Source organism: Herpailurus yagouaroundi, unplaced genomic scaffold, assembly GCF_014898765.1.
Source record: "Herpailurus yagouaroundi ecotype Mexico unplaced genomic scaffold, PumYag 28, whole genome shotgun sequence".
NCBI lineage: Eukaryota > Metazoa > Chordata > Mammalia > Carnivora > Felidae > Herpailurus > Herpailurus yagouaroundi.
Window position 1 is genome coordinate 127,407,283 of NW_024412376.1, and position 22,127 is coordinate 127,429,409.

The 22,127-nt window shown below is 38.5% G+C and overlaps 1 protein-coding gene across 11 annotated transcripts in view; it reads left to right on the plus strand.

Annotated features, from left to right (window-relative positions):
- FRYL (FRY like transcription coactivator) overlaps nt 1-22,127 on the plus strand; it is a 274,545-nt gene that overhangs the window by 124,457 nt on the left and 127,961 nt on the right. For all 11 annotated transcript variants that reach the window (XM_040484078.1, XM_040484071.1, XM_040484087.1 and 8 more), the window contains 3 exons: nt 10,049-10,102; nt 13,496-13,635; nt 15,007-15,103. In XM_040484078.1, the coding sequence (XP_040340012.1) occupies nt 10,049-10,102; nt 13,496-13,635; nt 15,007-15,103 (291 nt within the window). The remainder of the gene's footprint in view (nt 1-10,048; nt 10,103-13,495; nt 13,636-15,006; nt 15,104-22,127) is intronic.

Below are 22,127 nucleotides of genomic sequence, written 5' to 3' on the forward strand. Positions count from 1 at the left end.
GACTTGTAGATATGAGTTAATGGTTATGAGGTTGGATTATAAATGTGCTTAATCTATAAAGTGTTATTTTCTTCATCAGTGGTCTGTTCATTACGTGATCATGTGCTATACTAGCCTGCTTAGCCAGCATACAGTAAGAAAGGGAGCCACTTTTTAAAAGATACACATTACAAAAAGTTTATGGATCATGGTGACTAGTTGATACTACTGTTTTATAAAATTGAAGTTTCCTAAGGGTAGAACTTATGTGGTCTCACCAAAAAAGGAGGGGGTGGAGATCGGGTAGATATATAAAGTGATAGACATGTTAATCAAGTCAGTGGTGGGAATCCTTCCACAGTGTGTACATACATCAAATCATCACAATGTACACTTTTTTAAGTTTATTTATTTATTTTGAGAGAGAGAGAGAGAGAGAGAGAGAGAGAGAGGCAGCACAAGTGGGGAGGGGCAGAGAGAGAGAGGGAGACAGAGACTCCCAAGCAGACTTCACACTGTCTATGTGGAGCCTGATGCGGGTCTTGAACCCATGAAACCATGAGATCATGACCTGAGCCAAAACCAAGAGTCAGACTTAATCCACTGAGCCACACAGGTGCCCCACATTGTACACTTTAAATACGTTACACTTGTGTTTGTCAGTTCTATCTGAATAAACCTGAAAAGAGAAAAATGTTTATGAAGAATTTCAAGTTTGTATAAAAGTAGGGATTATAGTGTAGTGAACCCTTGGAACCCATTGCCTGGCTTCAGCAACTTTATTTTTTCTTTCTTTTCTTTTCTTGTCTTTCTTTCAAGATTTTATTTTTTAAGTAATCTCTACTCCTGACGTGGAGCTGGAACTCATAACCCTGATATCAAGAGTCGTACCTTCCACCGACTGAGCCAGCCAGATACCCCTGGCTTCAGCAACTTTAAATTCATATGTTTTTTTTTTTTTAAACACTTTACCTGTTTTATAAAATATTTCATAAATAACAACATGTGGTGTGGTCCTGCTGGATCTCAAATATTATTCTTACAGGAATTTTAATTTTGAAATACAAAGTTCTTGAAAGTAAAAGCCTTGAAAGTGAAGTTGCCTAATTTGACTGAGTTTATAAAGTAGTAACTTAGGGGCGCCTGGGTGGCGCAGTCGGTTAGGCGTCCGACTTCAGCCAGGTCACGATCTCGCGGTCCGGGAGTTCGAGCCCCGCGTCGGGCTCTGGGCTGATGGCTCAGAGCCTGGAGCCTGTTTCCGATTCTGTGTCTCCCTCTCTCTCTGCCCCTCCCCCGTTCATGCTCTGTCTCTCTCTGTCCCAAAAATAAATAAAACGTTGAAAAAAAAAATTTTAAAGTAGTAACTTCTATATCTTCCTCCTTCCTTTTTCTTCCAATGCCATTGTCCCTTTCCTAGCTCAGGGTCAAGTTCATGCATTCTAGATCATTGCAGTAACCAGTAGATAAGTGGTTTATCACCTTGCCATTTTTTTTCCTTCTCACCAGACTTTGCTTCATCCAAAACATAAATATTATCACCTTTTCCCTTTAAAAACCTTGCTCACTTTTCATTGCTATGGAATGAATTCAAGTTCTTGGTGGGCCATTCCAACCTCTTCATAGTCTTGTTATGGTTTGTATAATGTCTCATGATTCTCCTATCCTGACGTATGCTATGACACTTCATGTATCCTCTGTGTGTTCTTTTGTCCTGGTGTGTTTTTTTTCTCTCAATCGAAAATACTATTAGCCCTTCTGTATTTTAAGCCTCTACTCGTCCTTCTAAACTTCCCACGTGTTCCCCTCTTACATAGTGATCGTCTTCAAGCTGTACGAATCTCTGCTTTATCATAATAATTTTTCATGCTCCTAGATTCTGATATTGTCATCTTTTAATTGCTTACGTGTTTATCTCCTCTGATGTGACCCACTTGATACCATGAGCCGGGTCTCACTGGCCTTTCCATCTCCAGCTCCATCTGTGATGGTAAATGCTTAGTAAAGATTTGTATTTTAAGTTGCCCTTAGCCTTAAAAGACATTGTTGTGGGGTGCCCTTTGTTCTTCTAACAAAACATAATGTCATTGTTCCAGCCAGAGCTTTTAATAGTTCTTTCAGAATAGTCTGATACTGACTATATTTTATTCTGTAATTTAGTAGCTAATTTCAGAGACATCAGCTATATAATCTGAGATGATAAAATTTGGGGAAGAGTGGTGAGGATTCCTCAAAATAGATGTTTCTACCCCACCATTGTAGTTAGAAGACGTATTCCCTGCTACTTACTCTTCCTGACATACCAGGAAAACCCCCAGTGTTGTGGGCTGTAGTAGCTAAGGACGAATGCTACCTAGCATCAAGATGAGACAGCGATACATTTAATCCAATACTGTGACAGTGTTTGTGTTACAGCTTCAGATTTGTTTATTGCGATTTCGTTCCTTTTGAAATTTGTCCAGTGTGTTTTTTGGCAATAAACAACCATCCAAGATGACTCTCTTGAGTTCTTGAATGAAACTCTTGCAGGGTCACTCACTTTAAAGAAACTAGTAATCCATGGATTGTTACATAAAAGGAGACTAGCATGTCTCATGGTCAGTCCGATAGTAAGTTACATAAAAACTTGGATGCATGTATGTGAATGGATTTTGCCAAAAGAATTAATCTACCACTAAAATGAGAATGCTGGCCTTTTCATTCTCATATTAGAAGCCATAATAAAATAAAGAGACCAAAGATTTGAAGATTAGCGGAGCTTGATTTTTAGCCACAACTTTATTTTCATTTTAGGGGGAAGATTGGGGAAGGAAGGGCAATCACTAATTGAAATTGCAGCTTGCAAATTACAATTCAATACCTTAGGTCTCTTTCTGCCTAAAAGGAAGTGGATCAATCCTGGCTAATGATCCAGGTACATTCCACCTTCTCTGTTAATCGGTTTAGATGGCCGGTGACTAGATAAAAAGATAAGAAAAAAAGGCTGTCACCAACCACCTCTCATCTAGACTTTATGTATCTGGTTTAGGCCCAGCATTTTTACAACTCTGCAATTTTTGCTGTTTTTTGAGAACACTAAATACATATATGTAATCTATGTATGTATATTTTGAAGTTTTTTCTCCCCGTGTGATCTGTTTCCTCCAAAAGTTTTGCCTTCTCCTAACATGTATGTCTGTTGTAACATGTTGTGCTTTACAACTGAGGCACTAAACAGACTGGAAGCCCTGTGTACTGGGAGGGGCCTTTTGGACTGTGGTCTTCGGTATGTAATCATCTGAATGCATCGTCAATGTCAGATGTTTTTCTGGGGTTTGTCAGAGTCCAGTACCCCAAATGGCAGGGTTTAGACATAGTCGTTAATGTTCTGGGGACCTAGAGGCAGAAGATAGTGTTTCTGATATTTGGCATATAAATTTTTACTGGAGCTGCTTGTCTTCACTGTGATACCTTGTCTTCAACTATAGCATCCACCAGTCAGCATTTCTGTTTTGCTCTCTCCCAAAAAGGACAGCCCCTCTGTGGAAAGGTGGAGGGAGGATGGTCATCCTGCTGGGCAGAGCGGGTGAAGGGAATGAAGAGGGGGGAGGGTGCTCAGTCTTTCTTAATCCTCCAACCAGCCCTCTTGTTTTTAACTTCACCTTTACTCCCACTTTCAGAGTCCTGAAGTTCTCCAAAACCTTTGGGAGTTGCAAAGTATTGACTGGATTATCTTCCCTTTGCTCTGTGTGGCAAGCTCACTCACTCACTTTCCTCCTGCTGTGACTGAAATGTCATCTCCTCAGTCGTCCTTCTATCTAAAATCTCAACGCCCATCGCAGCCTCCTATCTCGAAATCTGTCTAAGATAATAGATATTTTAGTTGCTCCCTCGTTAGATTTTTGGCTTTGTGAGGACGGGGATTGTTTTCCCGTTTGCTCATGGTTGTGTCTCCAGAGCTTGGCGTACTGCACACTCAGTAAATAATTTCAGTGAATGAGTGATGGCTGCATGGATGCATCGCCATCTGACTTCCCCTTGCCTACCGAGGACTCGCTCTTACTGGGGTGGGATGTGTTAGTTGGGCATTTCCGTCTGCTCTTTACCTCCTCTCCCATTCTCGCTGCCCTTTTGGTTTTTAAGTCTTGTAAAATTCTTTTACTGCTGTCTTGATCAGTTTTCGGAGAGAGTGGAGGCTGTGTGTGTGTGTGTGTTCACCGTGCTCTGTTTAGTTGCAGATTAGTGAGCTGTTGCAGTATCCTTGTTATGCTACCAAAGTCTTTTCAGCAAACACCCTTGATTTTCCTGGAAGCTACATGTTGCTCTTGGTACTCTATACATACCCTAGTTGAAGAATCAAATTAGAACATAAAGGAAGATGAGCCTTAGGATCATTATTAGTTTTTATATTATTATGAAATAATGACATAAGTGGAAATAGTTCTAAATTTTGCATAATGAAAGTAATGATTCTTCTACTCTGGATCAAGATAAACACTGTCTCCAGGTTTTAGTCCATCATTTTCCATGTCTGTAGCACCTGCCGCTTTTTTTGTTAAGCACAAATGGGAGATTTTATATATATATATATATATATATATCTCAACATATATCAACAAGCAGAATCATGTTGCTTGTATATATGTGTGTGTGTGTATTTTTTTTTTTAGTTCTTAGATATTTTTAACAGTATAAATTAGAGATTGTTCTATGTTAGCTCATATAAATTTGTCTCATTCTTTTTGGTAGTTGAATATTAGTATAATAAAAGAATGTACCATAATTTTTTTTTTACTAGTCTCTATTGATAGGTAGTTTGGGAGTTACCCAGATTTGGGGCTACTGTGGAAAAAAAAAAGCCATGGTAAATGTTCTTGTGTAAAAGTTTTGCATGCATGTATATGGGAATATAGAAAGTAATTTCTGTTCTTTTTAGTTGTTATAACGGGTGATATACTGTAAACATTGTTAAATGGTTCATTGTTTCAAAATCTCATATTGAAAGACACTACAACTGCTTGAGCGATGATGAGGGCATCCTCAATCACACTGTAATTAAATTGAGAGGTTAGTACACAGTTCTTGTTTAGTAATTTGTATTTAGTGCAGCACACTTATATTTTTGTACTTATGGTAACATGAGTATCCTTTTACATTCAAAAATCATTTCTGAGTTCTTATTATGGAAAAATAGTCCACCTCCATTTCCTTTTAGGGAAAGCTCAGTGAGGATGTCAAATCTGTAGAAATCTTTGAGGGAGCGTGAGTTTATTGAGAAATAAATTATGTTACATATAAAACAACACTGTAAGTGTTTCTAAAAAGCTTACTTCTCTCTTTTATTCGGCTTGGCCATTACTCTATTGCATAAACATGCTCTGTGAGTAATAAACGACTTCGACCAGCAGTCCTCAAAATACTACCGAAGACCTTTAGACTTATATAACAGGGGATCAAATGAGTGAAAAGAAGCTGCTTATTGTCACCCCCAACCCCTCATCTTAAATAAATAGTTCACATTAGGAGAGTAAAGTCCCTTTGGCTCACTATTTTTTCAAACTTGTAGATCCTTTCAGAAACAGTGTTCTATGGAACTTGCTATGGGACTTAGTGTTTCCCTTCAATTTTAGAGCCAATTGGGCATTTATATTGCTGTGCCGAATCATATTGCTTGTAAATGATAGGTAGCTTGGTTTAAGAAATACAAAGCTTGTTCTGCAAGATAACTACCCAAGTGTGCTTATCCTTCGAAGGCCCAAGTGCCAAGGACGTGTAAAAAAAAATCTATCCCTTTGAGAAACTAAATTGCCATGGAATTCAGGTGCTCAGGGTTTTTTTTGTTTTTTGTTTTAATTTTTTTTTAACATTTATTTATTTTTGAGACCGAGAGAGAGAGCATGAACAGGGGAGGGTCAGAGAAAGAGGGAGACACAGAATCTGAAACAGGCTCTAGGCTCTGAGCTGTCAGCACAGAGCCCGATGCGGGGCTCGAACCCACAGACTGTGAGATCATGACCTGAACCGAAGTTGGACGCTCAACCGACTGAGCCACCCAGGCGCCCCTCAGGTGCTCAGTTTTTAAGAGTCTCTTATGCTTTGGCTCTCTCCCACACTAACCTCTTTTTTTTTTTTTTCCCCCCTTCCCCTCCCCCATGGGTTTCTGTTAAGTTTCTCAGAATCCACATAAGAGTGAAAACATATGGTATCTGTCTTTTTCTGTATGGCTTATTTCATTTAACATCATGAATGGATAAAGAAATTATGGTTTATATACACAATGTTATTCTTTTCCTTATTACTGCTGTATGGTATATATATTTCTAGAGCTTTAAATATATATATATATGTATATATATATATATATATATATACCACCATGTATACATTTTATCCTTTTATAAGTGTATTGTATCTGTTATTCTCTAATTTGTATTAATACACTGAGAATATTTTCCCAGTCTACGAGTTTATTTCTACCTGTGTGATACTCTAATGTGTAGCTACACCATGATTTTTTTTACTCGAATTTGTTGTACTTTGATGTTGCTTCTTATTTTTTTAAATTTTTTTTAAACATTTATTTATTATTGAGAGACAGAGTGTGAGCGGGGGAGGGGCAGAGAGAGAGGGAGACAAAGAATCCGAAACAGGCTCCAGGCTCTGAGCTGTCAGCACAGAGCTGGACGTGGGGCTCGAACTCACAAACGGTGAGATCATGACCTGAGCCGAAGTCAGACGCTTAACCGACGGAGCCACCCAGGCACCCCATGTTGCTTCTTATTTTTAACTGCTTAGTTAATGTCCTTCTGTATATCTTTTGTAAATGTGGACACCTTTTTCTCCCCTGGGACATATTCTTTCCTTGGATCAAAGAGGAAATCAAACCTGAAAAGATGTTTTTATGAGTTTCTCCAGAGAAACAGAAGCAATAGGGTGTGTATGTGTCTAAAAAGAAATTTATTACAAGGAATTGGCTCATGTGGTTCTGGAGGCTGAGAAGTCCCAAGATCTGGAGTGGGTAAGCTGAGGACCGAGGGGAGCTGCTGGTATAAGTTCCAGTCTGAAAGCTGCTCCGAGACGAACCCATGTTTCAGTTTGAGGTGTCCCAGCTCAGGGCAGGCAGACTCCTCTCAGAAGAGTCCACCTATTCATGCTCCTCAGGCCTTCAACTGATTGGATGAGGCCCACTCACATTAGGGAGTCTCAGTCTACCTGCTTTCAGGTCACTCTACCAGTTGTTCACTCTGCCAATTCAAATATTAATCTCTTCCCCAAAACATCCTCACAGACACACCCAGAAAATGTTTAACCAAATATCTGGGCACCCTGTGACATAAAATTAATCATCACCGTGTCCAGTACCCATCAAAATTTTTATCTGTCTAGGATTTTCTTTGCTCACCCTCCTCTCAACTCATTGCAAGGTCTCTTCATAACCCATTCCTTCACTCCTTTGTTTTCTACTGGATGGAGTCCACTTTATGTACCAATGACAGTCTTTCTATACTAACTCTAGACAGTGATCTGGAGGGATCCTTTTTGGGTCATCTCTTCATATAAGCAAGAAAGAGTAGGCATTCAGGTGAGAGAGGGTTGGAGGACTTTACTATAAGTTTTGTCCCCCAGACCCAGTAGCTGAAGGGTAAAGGGTCTAAGCTTTCCACAGTGAGTCCTCTGAGCCCTCTTTGGTTCACAGATGCTGCTTGCTCATAATAGGAACTCAGTATTTGTTTTTTTAGTAAACAAATTAATAGAACAAATGGAAAGAAAAAAAGATTCCAACACTGTTGTGTGCTGAAGGAAGACACAACACTAAATCAGAAACTTTTCCTGGTACCATTTAAATTAAGAGGAAGCAACCATACTCAAAGGTCACCTCATGAAACTATTATGTTTCACTGTCAATACACTATGTCTTTCTTTATGTAGTTTTTTCCCTTGGCTACTGTGGTATGCAAGTTCAATGGTACAAAAATCTGTAGTAGCAATTTTCTACTCCCAGCCCCAAACCCTCCCCTTATCCAAACTGTCCCAGTTTCTTTTCCCACTTGCAAACACGTATATCTTTATTTTTTTAAAGAGGTATTCTATATTATTTAGTAGCGCGCGCGCATGTGTGTGTGTGTGTATGTATGTGTGAGTGGTATGCACCCATTATACCTAGATTATTCCGTTAATACATACTGAGCTTTGCCATTCTTTTAAAAGTCTTCTTGGACTTAACAGAAGACCATGGGGGAGGGGAAGGAGGGAAAAAAGTTAGGGAGGGAGCCAAACCATAAGAGACTCTTAAAAACTGAGAACAATCTGAGGGTTGATGGGGGGTGGGAGATGGGTATTGAGGAGGGCACCTGTTGGGATGAGCCCTGGGTGTTGTATGGAAACCAATTTGACAATAAATTTCATGTTAAAAAAAAAGTCTTCTTGATATTCTATAGACGTATATTAATATAGGTAGGCTTTTATTTTTTTCTAATCTTGGCTTTTGCAAATGAAGCTATAGCAAATATTCTTTTATGAACATCATTTTGCAGATATGTGACTATATAAGACAAATACTTATAAGTGAAATTTTTCCTGGGTCAAAGGATGTGTACATTTCAAAACTTTGCCGAATATTGCCAGATAGTTTTCTAAGGAGATTGTTCCCCATTTACACATTGACATTATTTGCGAGTTCTGTTCAGTAGTAGGTAACTTCAACACATCGTGCTCAGACTTTTGGAGGTCTTTGGAAGTCTAATAGGTTGGATTTCTTTGTGTTTTTAACTTGTCTTGCTCTTGTGAATGAGGTTAAGTATATGAACAGATATGTATGAGCTGTAAACATTTCCTTTTTGTCAGCTATCTGTTGATTCTTTGTACGTTTTTTCTATTGGATTATTGGATTTTTTCCCCCTACTGATCTATAGGAACTTTTTGTATGTTAAGGAAATTATACCTTAGTCTAAATATCAGTTGTAGACATGTTTCCTATCTTGTCACTTTTTTTTTACCACCCATATACTTTTTCATTTTTTATTTATATGTGGTTGAATTTGCTATTTTTCTTTTTTGCTTCTGCATTTTGTTCATATTTAGAAAGAACTAAGCTTGTTAAAAAAACACACACACACACACACAAAACTACCATCATCTAGGACTTCTTTTTCTTCGAGGATTTTAGTGATTTTATTTCTTATATTTAAACTTTTAAAACATTTAGGATTCACTAGGGTAATGAGCCTGTTTAATTTTTCCTTCTGACAACCTGACTGTCCCAACACCATATGTTAAATTTTCCATCTTTGCCCCAGTGTTTGAATTTCTACCCTTATTATGTTCCCATATGTATTTGTTTGTGTTTTCTTTACTGATACAGCGATCTACTGTGTTTGAAGTTTTTCTTATTCCTGATTATTTCTCCACATGAACATTGTAAGAAAGGTTTCTGTTTTTAGAAATGGGTCATTTTAAATTGAAGGAATTTAGGGAGCCACTGATAATCTCATGTGGTTGAGTACATTAACGTTAACTGTTTGCATTTCTCAAAATTCAAATCTAGGCCCTCTTCTTACTTTTTCTTTTTTAGATAAATGACTTTGTTTTATGAACTTGGTTCCTTTCTATACACAGGCCAATCTGTTCTGTGTTCTTCAAGCCCTTATTAGTCAACATCTTCTCTTTTATGGCTTATAGGGACTTCAAAACTCAACATGACTGAAATCTATCCTTCCACCCAAACTTTGTCTTCTCATTGTGTTCCCACTTTCAGAGGATGGTACCACCATTCCTCCATCTATGCACAGACTGGAAACCTAGGAATCATCTCCCAGTATTTCTTTTCTGTCTACTGTGGGCGGGGCCCCCCCCCCCCCCCCCACCGCCTTCCCAATCATGTGACTTATGGGCACTCTCTTTGGAGGGTATCTGGCTCTGGAGCCATACCACTGGGACTTGAATGCTAATTATGTGACCCTGGGCAAGAGGGAGTCTTACCTTTGTTTAATCAAATCTAATTACAAATGAAAACAAAAACAAAACCAACCGACGAATCTGCTTATCATATATAAGATTGCTAATATTTTGTGCTTATACTTCTTTTTAACTGTAGGAGAAGCCATTGTCTAGATCTCTTCAAAGAGGTGAAGATCTTCAGTTTGACCAGGTATGCCAATTTGGGGGGAATATTTTTTCCTTCACGGAAAATGTTCATCCTAACAGTCCGGTTCAAATATATCCAATATTAAGAAATTATTTTATCTTGTTTAGTGACCCTTTATATCATTACATATTAGATTCAGTCTGAAATTGGTAGTACTTTTTAATGTTTATTTATTTATTTTTGAGAGAGAAAGCACAATCAGGGGAGGGGCAGAGAGAGGGAGGGAGACCCAGAATCCAAAACAGGCTCCAGGCTCTGAGCTGTCAGCACAGAGCCTGACGCGGGGCTCGAACTCACGGACCGCGAGATCATGACCTGAGCCAAAGTCGGACGCTTAACTGATTAAGCCACCCAGGTACCCCTGGTAGTTTGTTTTTTGACAAAGCAAATGGAATGAACTATGAGCTCTGAACCTTATAGTTCATGGAATGATCTGTGAACTTGATTCATTTCTGTTTATTTAGCATCTTAGTACTTTTCATTGGTAATCTCTTTACTGTGCCTTTGAAATTTTCTTAAAATGTTTCCAATTACATACCTCAATCTTGCCTTGTGTATCAGTTCATACAAGTTTTAATAATAATGTTTTACCTTTTAACATTTTTATTTTTTCTTGTTGGGGTTATCAGAAACTTTAAATAGAATATTGATATCTAAAAATGAGTGTGATATTCCTTTAATGTTAATTCTTTCCTCTTGCTGAGATGAAATGTTTGATCAAATGCTATTTTTGTCATAATTATGTTTGTTCAAGAATTATTTTATTATATATTGATTGTTTGCAAAAACCAATAACCTAGATTAGTTTTCTATTGGAATCTAGTATTCCTGTGCTACTTTTCTCATGATTCTCTATCTAGGAAACAGATGTTAATGTTCATGATATTAGTCTAATTGATTAGATAATGATGACTGGTTAGAATTACTTGGTGGAGACTTAACAAAATATTGTTTCTGGATTCCAGCCCAATTCTGAATGAGAATAATCAAGAGCAGGGCTCTGGCACCTGTATTTTATAATAGCTCCCTAGGTGATTCTGATGCATATATTTAGTAAATAGCCAGTGGCCTAAGAAGAAACCGTAGGTAGGAAGACTAATTCTCTGTTAAAGTAAATATTAAGATCACCTTATATAATGCTTTTCAAATCTTAAAGCAACTGCAAAAGGTATTAATTATTATTTTTTATTTATCTATTAATCTGTTATTTTAAAGACATTTAAATTATTCAGGTCTTAAATTCACTAATGATGAATAAATGTATAATCAGAATTAGAAATCCTATTAAACAGTGTTTTAAGGAATATTTCCATTTGCTTTTTAATGTAAATGATTAAGAAAACTTTTTTTTTTAATTTAAATTTTTTTTTTTTTCCCCAACTTTTATTTATTTTTGGGACAGAGAGAGACAGAGCATGAACAGGGGAGGGGCAGAGAGAGAGGGAGACACAGAAGCGGAAATAGGCTCCAGGCTCTGAGCCATCAGCTCAGAGCCTGACACGGGGCTTGAACTCATGGACCGTGAGATCATGACCTGGCTGAAGTCGGACGCTTAACCGACTGCGCCACCCAGGTGCCCCTAAGAAAACTTTTAATGGTCATGCCTCATAGTTCAACGTTTTGTTTTGTTTTTTTTTTTTTTTACAGTACAAAGCCAGGTGTGGTATAAACTAATATATATTTATAATAGCAGATGGTATCTTATTGTTCCTTCTTAGATGTTAAAAGGATTTCCTTTGAGTGATACTGCTCGTTGTTAATAAAATAAAATTCGAAAAATTAGTTAAGTAAAATTGAATCTTGTTTTTACTTTAATGAGCTATATTAGACACTGTTTGCCTGTCAAATTATGCTAATTATATATAAAAGCATGATTAAAGGAAGGCAGATAATGAAAAAGAGTCTATACAATCAAATAGACTGTTTTGTTTTTTTACTATTTTCCTAGATGAAGTACATTTTGAAGTTATATGAAGAATATAAAATATTAAATGTTTAATTTGTAGAGGTATCAATTTATCTTCATTAGCTGACACTTTCTATAGTCCTGGACCCGAACAAGACCTTGAGTAGCCCTGGAACACATCATTTTTTGGTTAAGAAAAACAAAGTGAAGCATGGTTGACGGTATACTTTAAAATATTATTATTATGAGCAAAAAAAAAAAAAAAAAAATTTAAAATCTGTGTCTCCCTCTCTCTCTGCCCCTACCCCATTCATGCTCTGTCTCTCTCTGTCCCAAAAATAAATAAAAAACGTTGAAAAAAAATATTATTATGAGCAATGAGTTGCATCAGATACAGAAAGAATAAAAAGAGATTTTTTTTCTTTCTTTTTCTTTTTCTTTTTTTTTTTTTCTTTTGCTCAAGATAACCCCAGAGGAAGAGTGACCTTAGGGGCTGCTTGCTAATGGCAGCTGGTGTGCCTCTTACTATCTACCCACTACAGGAAAGCTGAGTTCATTCAATCTGATATTCATCTAGAATTCAAATAGTTTCAGGGATGCTTCAAACCGAATAGCAGTTGCTCATTCCATTACATTTATCCTTATGTTCTCCCCTTATATATTCTAAGCTTTGAAAGCTTGTTTGCAACACATTTATGTTTCTTTTCTAATACGTTTCTTTGTGGGTATCACAAATTAATAATGTAATTATAATCGTTCTGCATCATAGCGGTACAAAGTAGACTGGTCCTTTCGCACAGTACTAACAGAATGTAGTCTTCTTTGTTCTTACCTCTCTTCATTCATTGTGGTGGCAGTATTTACAGCCTTCTGTTCACATGAGCACGGAGGAATGGGCCAGGGGGAAGGAAGCAGGTGTGGTTTTCTCATGTTATGTGTTCTCCCAGAGGTATCCCTCTGTATAATCAGTGATGTTACTGAGGGTCATGTTTTTACACATGTGAGTAGCATATGGAGGCAGGAAAAAGGTAGAAAGCTGCTAAGCTAAACCAAATGGATGTGGGTAAAGTTAAATAGTGGGTGAGACTCAGCCCACTTTATTTCATTACTTGGATAAACCCTAATTTTTTTTTTTTAAGTTTGTTTGTTTCACGAGAGAGAGAGAGAGAAGGGGAGGGGCAGGGAGAGAGGGAGAGAGAGAATCCCAGGCAGGCTCCACGCCAGCACTGAGCTGACAGCGGGGCTGAAATTCACGGACCATGAGATCATGACCTGAGCCAAAATCAAGAGTCGGACGCTTAACCAACTGAGCCACCCAGGCGCCTCGCTAATCTTTACTTTTATTTTAAAACACATTTATTGCGTTTGAGTTACTGTGTTTATCCTAGAAATGTTATCCTAGTAATCATTAACAAATGATGGCTAATAGAGTCAGGAGTGTGTTACTTCAATGATGTATTTTATCTTCTGGTGACATCTTGTGTTTTCAGTTGATAAGCTCTATGAGCTCCGTAGCAGAGCACTGTCTCCCTTCCTTACTTCGCACCTTGTTTGACTGGTACAGACGCCAGAATGGAACTGAAGACGAATCTTATGAGTACAGGCCTCGATCTAGCACAAAGTCTAAGGGGTAAGTGGCTCCTTTCCCACTCTTCGACCTAGAATTGAAACACTTTCTGTGAAGGGGGTGATAGTGTTTTCAACTGAAGAGAGTTATTGTTTGATTTCTGAGCAAAAATGTTGATTCCTGCTGTTATGAGACTGATAGTAAAGGGAAAGGATAGTCCATACCTAACTGTAAATCAAGGGAAGGTACCAGTTAAAGTAGGTGCTGCTCCACAGTCCTCACCACTGGGATAGTCACGCAAAAATGAATTTCAGGAGTGCCCTTTCAGTAGTTCAGCGAGGATCTTTAATAGTTGTAGACGAAGTTAAGAAAATATTCAGACAAGGTCCCGATTCAGACAAGGTCCTTCCTGTTGTGAAGGGAAGCAACTGTTGTGATCCAGGAGGACTCCCAGACCCTGTATCACGATACCGTGAGACTGTCCTCGGTGCTCCAATCCCAGAACTTGTCTTCCCCCACTTCAGATTTTCCAGAGAGGTATTGGCTTTGCATGTTCAGAAGATGGTCCATAGTTTAGAATGGGGCTTGAGTCGATGCCATTTGTGATTTTTCAACTTAGATATGCAAACAGTTACCTGGCACTGTATTTTCTTTTCTTTTTAATTTTTTTTTTCAACGTTTATTTATTTTTGGGACAGAGAGAGACAGCATGAACGGGGGAGGGGCAGAGAGAGAGGGAGACACAGAATCGGAAACAGGCTCCAGGCTCTGAGCCATCAGCCCAGAGCCTGACGTGGGGCTCAAACTCCCTGACGGCGAGATCGTGACCTGGCTGAAGTCGGACGCTTAACCGACTGCGCCACCCAGGCGCCCCAGTGGCACTGTATTTTCACCAGAAGAGTTATTACTTTTGTTTCAGCTCTTAATTAAAAAAAATACTAATCAAATATGGAGCAGTGCTAGATTTTCTAAGTAGAATTTAAAATATTTTTGGGGCGCCTGGGTGGCTCTGTCGGTTAAGCGTCCAGCTTCGGCTCAGGTCATGATCTCGAGCCCCACATCGGGCTCTGTGCTGACAGCGCAGAGCCTGGAGCCTGCTTCAGATTCTGTGTTTCCCTCTCTCTCTGCCCCTCCCCTGCTCATGCTCTGCCTCTCTCTCTGTCTCCAAAATAAATAAAAACATTAAAAAAAAAATTAAAAAAAAATATATTTTTCTTACTGATTCCTTTAGAATGGGTTTAATTTCTGACAGATACAGTAATGACATGTGTTTATAAATACTGTACAAAATATGCAACAAGAGAAAGAAAATGAGAATATGTAATTACATACATTGGATAGCTTAAAAACAACTTGTACTAATAATAGCTAACCAATAGCTCTTTTAAAATTTATGGTCTTAAGTGCACTCCTAATTTGGGGTTCTTGTTTCAGGGATGAACAGCAACGTGAAAGAGATTATCTTCTTGAGAGGAGAGACTTAGCCGTAGATTTCATTTTTTGTTTAGTTTTAGTTGAAGTTCTAAAGCAGGTAAGAAGCCCTTTTGTTTCTGCAGAGTCTGTGGTTCTTACTCTTATTTTGCCTTCATGTTTCATTTACCGTATTTAGGATGTTATGTCTACAATTCTGGCCCACGTTAACTAGATTTCTATCAGTTAATTACACCTCTTTCAGTCGCCTACGGCTTTCATGGCCTGCACCTATTGTTTCCCATTCTTTTTACCTTTGTATGCCATCGCAGTTAGGGGATCTTGTTTGCAAAATTGAGCTGAGTAGTAATTGTGTTAAATGTGGGCTTCCAGCTGTGAGTATAGTCTCCCTGTCTGTCATTCATGTACCTTAGTCCACTGTCAAAGGGTTTCTCTTCCGAAGGCATCAAGCCTGCCCTCCAACGTGTAATCGTCGTATGGTTGGAGTTGAGGAATAGGGGTGGTTTGACATGGGTGGGACCGAACTGTCAGGTGCGCATGGTCTTTGGACAAGTGATAATAAGTTTTTTATGTTTGATCAATGACTCTAGAATGCCATCATTGTTCTCACCCTGTGCTCATGAGTTTCACGTCTGAATGGCATAGTCAGTAAAGCTATAAGCATGTAATGTCTGGTATCATGTATGTTTTTACTATTCAAAATCAGTGCAGGTATTTAAATGTATACCCCCCAAAAAGTATTCTTTGGTCTATTTTTGTTTTTTTGTTTAATAAAGCCAACTATTTTGTTCAAATGCATGAAAGTATTTTTTGCTAGTTTGTAGTCTTTAAAAAGTTATAGATCATTCAAAGATGAACCACATATTTCCAGCCATGCACACTGTAATGTTTTGAAAAGAGTTAGGTACTCTAAAAGAAATAAAACACATTTTGCACATGGCAGGTTTGGACAAGGAGTTTTGTTTTTGTTATGTAAGATGGAATGGAATTTATAACATGAAAACAAACAGCAAATGTGAGATATAAAAGTTAATTGACAGACTGTTTTTTGACATAGGCAATATAAAATTATTTGAATTATGTATTTCTTTATACTTTGTTTTTATGACATAAGTGGAAAATTATTGAAATCTGAATATCTGAAATCTACAAATAAAAGTTTTAAATAGGAAAAACAGAAAACTGAGTTAATCAAAGGTGAAAATCACTTTAATTACTTTGTACCTTTCATCAAAGTTTTTTACTAGATGTAGGAAAGAAATTCCCTCTGGGAGTTGTGCAAACAAGCCCAGTTTGCTTTCTGTGATCTCAGTTCAGCCAGGATCCCAAGACCTGAGGCCAAATTAATTAGGGATAGAAGAGAGCTGAGGACCAGAACTGCCACTGACCATGAGTGGACTCTGCCTAGGACTCATGCTGGTTGACCTCTAGCATCTCTTGTGTGCTGATGTAGGTCGTGTGAGTGGTATGGTAACCACCATTTGCACTTCTTTGCTTAATTAAATAGTATAGGGTTTCTTCTTTAAGCAGGTGAATTGTAAACTTCCCAAGACATACAGGACCCTCTCTGATCTGGCTCCATTATGCCTTTTGTCCTTTGTTTCCCAAGACATTCTTTGACTTGCCAATCAGTCTCTCAGCTGAAAGTTGCCCCTAATTGTAGTTTCAAAACTTAAGTGCACAGACAACCCTGTTTAGGTTTTTCTCTCTCCTTCTCTTCCTCCCTCACCTCCTCCCCTGTTCTTTCCCCTTCTCCATTGTCTTTGTCTTCATCCTCCTTCCTTCCCCCTTCTCTTAAAAAATAATCCAGATAGGTCTTCTAGTGGAGAAAGCCATAAGGATCTATAAACTTGAGGCCATTTTTTCATTGGGCTTGTTTTTTCAAGTCCATTGCACAAAATCCCTTCAGAACTGTGGTTCACGTGGACTCGGAGTGTGAAAAAAGGAAATACAGCAGCTTTAATAGCTAATCTTTGTTTTTGGTTCCGTTTCCGTATTGTTCCAACCCATAGTAGCCTTTCCACTAGCTCTTTTCTCTCTGTTACCATTATCCTCACACTTTTCATTCAGTTGAACCCATGAAAGAATAAAATACATCACAAAGAACACGGCCATATTTTATTTATTAAAAATCTTACATAGGTCTTTTTTCCCTAGTAAAAGGCAAGTCTTTTTAGCTTCTTCAAAACTAATAAAACCCGAGAAAATGAAGTAAAAATCAATAGGACTTTCTGAAATATCATGACAAACTAACCCAATTTTCTACCATGTCAAAGTGATGTAGGGTTTAATAGATCTGGAGACTAATCAATGTAATATATCTTGAATTTAATAGGACTTTTACTTTTGCCCCACATAATAGACACATATTAAAACATGACTCCGTTTTATTTGATGAGATGGATGGCCCCAGGAGTACTGAAGTATTGATACATGGTTGGGCCAGTCTTAAGGAGGAGTAAATATTACTTACGAGTTAGTCCTTGACCTCATCTGTTATAAATTTTTGTTTCTTAAATAATTGGTCATGTCTTCCTGTGTGTTTAGAACTCTTTATGATGCATAAAAGCTCTATATCCTTTGTATCAGCTGGTCATTATAATAAACTGGGAGACCTCCAGGGCAAGTGTTTTCATCAGCTTTGTCATTTCCTTGCTGTGTAACTTGGGCAAGCTATTAGCCACTAACTCTTTCTTCCTCTGTAAAAGAGGGAGGATAACAGAATCCTTTTTGAGAATCATGAGTATTGAATACAGTAATGCTGGGACATGGAACGTGCCCAATAAATATTATCTGTTATTTTCATTTTGCAGATGAAGAAATATTGTTAATTTTGTGACTCACTGATGATTATAAAGCTAGTTCAGTTTCTCCTCCCAAACTTTTTCTCCTGTTAATAATAAAAATATTGGTAAAATCAGTGATACAGAATTAGGTAAAATGGCCAGCATCTTGGAAAATTAAATTAAAGTTTTAATTATAACACGTTAGACAAAGAATTGAGTTCGTATAAATGAGATGAAATTAGTATGATTCACTGTGGGAACAGAATTAATTCAAGATGGTAGAGGACTGATTTTATTTTTTCAAGAAAGTCAAACATAATTTGGGGGTCATGGCCAACTGCAAATTGTAGCAGGTTACTACCAAAGGCTTTCAAATCCATGATAAAAGCATGTTTAAGCAGCAACATAAACATTTAGAAAGTTTGAAGCAGTTTTCTTTTCATTTAAATTTTAGTCAGACATTTACTCATTGAAACAAATAAGATTGGAAAACTTGGTTTGTGACCACTGCCAACTCTTGGCTTAGTTTTATTAGTGCTGTTTTGAAGTATCAGAAGGTGGAGTACCTCCTTGGTATTTTCAGATTTAACATTAGCATCTTAGACGTGGATGAGTATCCCTGAAGGGTATGCAGTGATTTGTGGTTTTTCTGAGGCTGAATGTGTTCATTCCCCTTTGCATTGAGGACTGGCCGTTTAGGTAATGAATGAGCTTTGCTGACTCCCCAGTATCCAAATCTCAACCTGATTTTATTGTTTTTCACTTTCAAGATGTGATAAAAGCATTAAAGCTTGAGAGGTGGTAGTGGGAATAGCCTTGGAATAAAACGTGGGTATTCCTTTTGTTTGTTTGTTTTTCTAATTTTTTATTTGTTTAAGTAATCTCTATAGGCAATGGGGGCTTGAACTCATGATCCCGAGGTCAAGAGTTGCATGCTCCTCTGACCAAGCCAGCCAGGCACCCCTGGGTGCTCTTCAGAGTCTACTAGATATATCCTTCTTGAATGTTGAAGTCGAGTTAGAGCGGCTTCTAAAATCACACAAGTGACAAGATCTGAAAAGCCTGGATACTGTGAGTGGGAATATTACTCCATGAAAGGAGAACTTTTTCTCTATAAACCCAAGTGGGATTCTTCCCCATCCCTGCCACCTTGTGTTTGAGATTCAGTTTGGGAGTATTTTTATTATTATTACTGTTATTATTGAAAGTAAGGGGTGAAGTGTAGGGATTGTAAGAATGTCTGTGCATCCTGATAATGTTCATTCTTAAAATGTATAGAGGTTGTGCTTGTTTTCTTCCAAAAATTAGAGAAAAGATGTATTTCTCCTTTCATTTCCTGTTTCTGTGGGTTTTGTTTTTGTTTTTGGCTATAATATGATAAAACTGGAAGTTTTTCTTTCCTTATGTGTTTCCTTTATTAAATGCATTTTGATAGCGCACAGTGTATTCTAGAGAGGTACACACCCAACTTCTGAACTTCAGTTCCCTCGTCTGTCAAGTCAAATAGGAGACAAATACCTACCTTGTAAGACTAAGTATTACAAACGCTATTTATATAAATCCTTAACTAATACCTGCCATGCAGACACATAAAAAGTGTTGATGGTGGGGGCGCCTGGGTGGCGCAGTCGGTTAAGCGTCCGACTTCAGCCAGGTCACGATCTTGCGGTCCGTGAGTTCGAGCCCCGCGTCAGGCTCTGGGCTGATGGCTCGGAGCCTGGAGCCTGTTTCCGATTCTCTGTCTCCCTCTCTCTCTGCCCCTCCCCCGTTCATGCTCTGTCTCTCCCTGTCCCAAAAATAAATAAACGTTGAAAAAAAAAATTTAAAAAGTGTTGATGGTGGCGATCGTTGGGTAGTAAGTAATAAAGAGTACACAGCGTGGCTAAGTAGTGTCCCTAGCTGTCATTGTCAGACTTGAGGCATAGCTAGACCAAATGAGACTGTTCAGGAGAAATTATAGGTTTACGTTAACTTGTATTTCATATGTCTGGCCTGGAGCACATTAAACATCCCTGTGAGGAAAGCAATATGGTAAAACCACAACACAGCACAGTAAGTGGAATATAAAAAATTAGATCACAGAAATGCAGTGTTGCATTATTGCAAGGTCAGTGAAGTGTCTGGGGCCAGCCCATATGACTAGCACCATGAATTCTGGAATAAGTTCCAGAAGTCAGGCTGACTGATCCAAGACTAGCCTATTCCTGACTAAAGTTTGGTATCGCGTGGTGGTAGGTATCTGCTCCGTTTTAACTCTCAGTGGGTGGCCACAGGCTGACTGGGATGTATGGGACAGCAGCTTCGATTGTAGCCATGTTTTCATTACCTTTGGGCCTATTTTATGGGCCCAACTGAGGGAAGATCAGGCTGGGAGAATACAGGGCCTCCCTGCTTCTTGAATGGGCCCTGGTTTCCTGCCATTTTTCCCTCCCAGGCTTTGCCTCAGTATCTCCACCCTTATATTCTAGTCCCTTCATCTGCCCTACATTCTCAGAAGGTAAGAATTCTGGCCTAGTCCCTTTGAGAGATAGAAGGAAAAGGTGGGAGGACAAGAATCAATCTCCAATTGTAATATTCTCGATTTTTCTCTCCGGGCTAGTGATGGTAGGGTTCCAATCTTTTGCGTACATTTACAGATGGGGAAAGTGGAAACTTCCTCGTGGTTACATAACCAGTAAAAAGAGAAGCATTGGTTTCATTAAACCAAACCAAAATCCATGGTCTTTCTATACTTTTATCACTTATCTTTCTGTATTTTTAATGAAAAAAAGTTTATTGTATAAAGGTTTGATTACTTACAAACTTTTTTTTTTACTTACAAGTTTACTTACAAGAAGTTCGTCAGCTTGGTGTGGATGTAAGGAGCACTTGGGGAATACTGTTTTCAGTTTCTTCTTAATACGAGATAATAGTGTTTTCCTAAAAAGAGGTATTCCGACTACCAAGTAAAAGATTGTCGTGCCTCTACTTAATTGATGAGCCAGTATTCTGAAATTCCTTTATCAATGAGACATGATTGTTACACTTTTATGGTGATGTGTTTGCCTCTAAAAGATTTAAAAGCTTCTTATAATTAAACATTCATAAAATTCCTAGTTAAGTATCTCTGCTTAAAGAAATTATGGGTTTAAAATTTAGTCTTCCATTGTGGGACAAAGGTTAAGATTGTTCTTGTAGAGTCTGAATTCTTTTTTTTTTTTAATTTTGTTTTTATGTTTTATTTATTTTTGAGAGCAAGAGAGACAGAGCCTGAGTGGGGGAGGGGCAGAGAGAGGGAGACACAGAATCCAAAATAGGCCCCAAACTCCGAGATGTCAGCACAGAGCACAACGCAGGGCTCAAACTCACGGATTGTGAGATCATGAGCTGAGCCAAAGTTGGATGTTTAACTGACTGAACCACCCAGGAGCCCCTAGAGTCTAAATTCTTGAACCTTACTATGTAGAATAAATTCAGTTTCTGCGCGGTATTAACGTGGGATGTTCAAATCTCAGCTTCCACCAACAGACGAGTAAACTTCTCTCCTGTATCATAAGGCTACTATTTTTAAAAGGTTCATTGAGGGGTGCCTGGGTGGCTTGGTCGGTTGGGCTTCCGACTTCGGCTCAGGTCATGATCTTACAGTCCGTGAGTTCGAGCCCTGCGTCAGGCTCTGTGCTGACAGCTCGGAGCCTGGAGTCTGTTTCAAATTCTGTGTCTCCCTCTCTCTCTGCCCCTCCCCTGCTCATGCTCTGTCTCTCTCTGTCTCAAAAATAAATAAAAACATTAAAAAATAAATAAATAAAATAAATAAAAATAAATAAAAGGTTCATTGAAAACTAAGAAAGGTTGAGTTTGGATTACAGCTGCTTCTTCACTTAATCCCTATTTGATTTTGTGATGGAGTGCATTTTCTTCAAATTCGATTCCAGACTCAGTCCTTCAGGACAGTCCCAATTTCTAGGAAATCTGCAATGAATGCTCTGATTCTCCTCTGGTCAACAACAAATACCAATCCCCTTAGACAAGATAGAGCTATAGCCTTCCGTCCTGGACTAAAAGTTCACTGTGAACCTTCCAAAGCTGTGTCAGCTACCTGTATCCCTCTGCTGGCATGGTATTTTAAGAGTGATGCTAGGGGCACCCAGGTGGCTCAGTGGGTTGAGCATCCAACTCTTGATTTCAGCTCAGGTCATGATCCCAGGGTCATGAGATTGAGCCCTGCATTGGGCTCCACGCCCTGCTTAAGATTGTCTCTCTCTCCCTCTGCCCCTCTCCCCTGCTCGTGTGCATGCACGCGCACGTTCTCTCAGATAGATAGATAGATAGATAGATAGATAGATAGATAGATAGATAGAT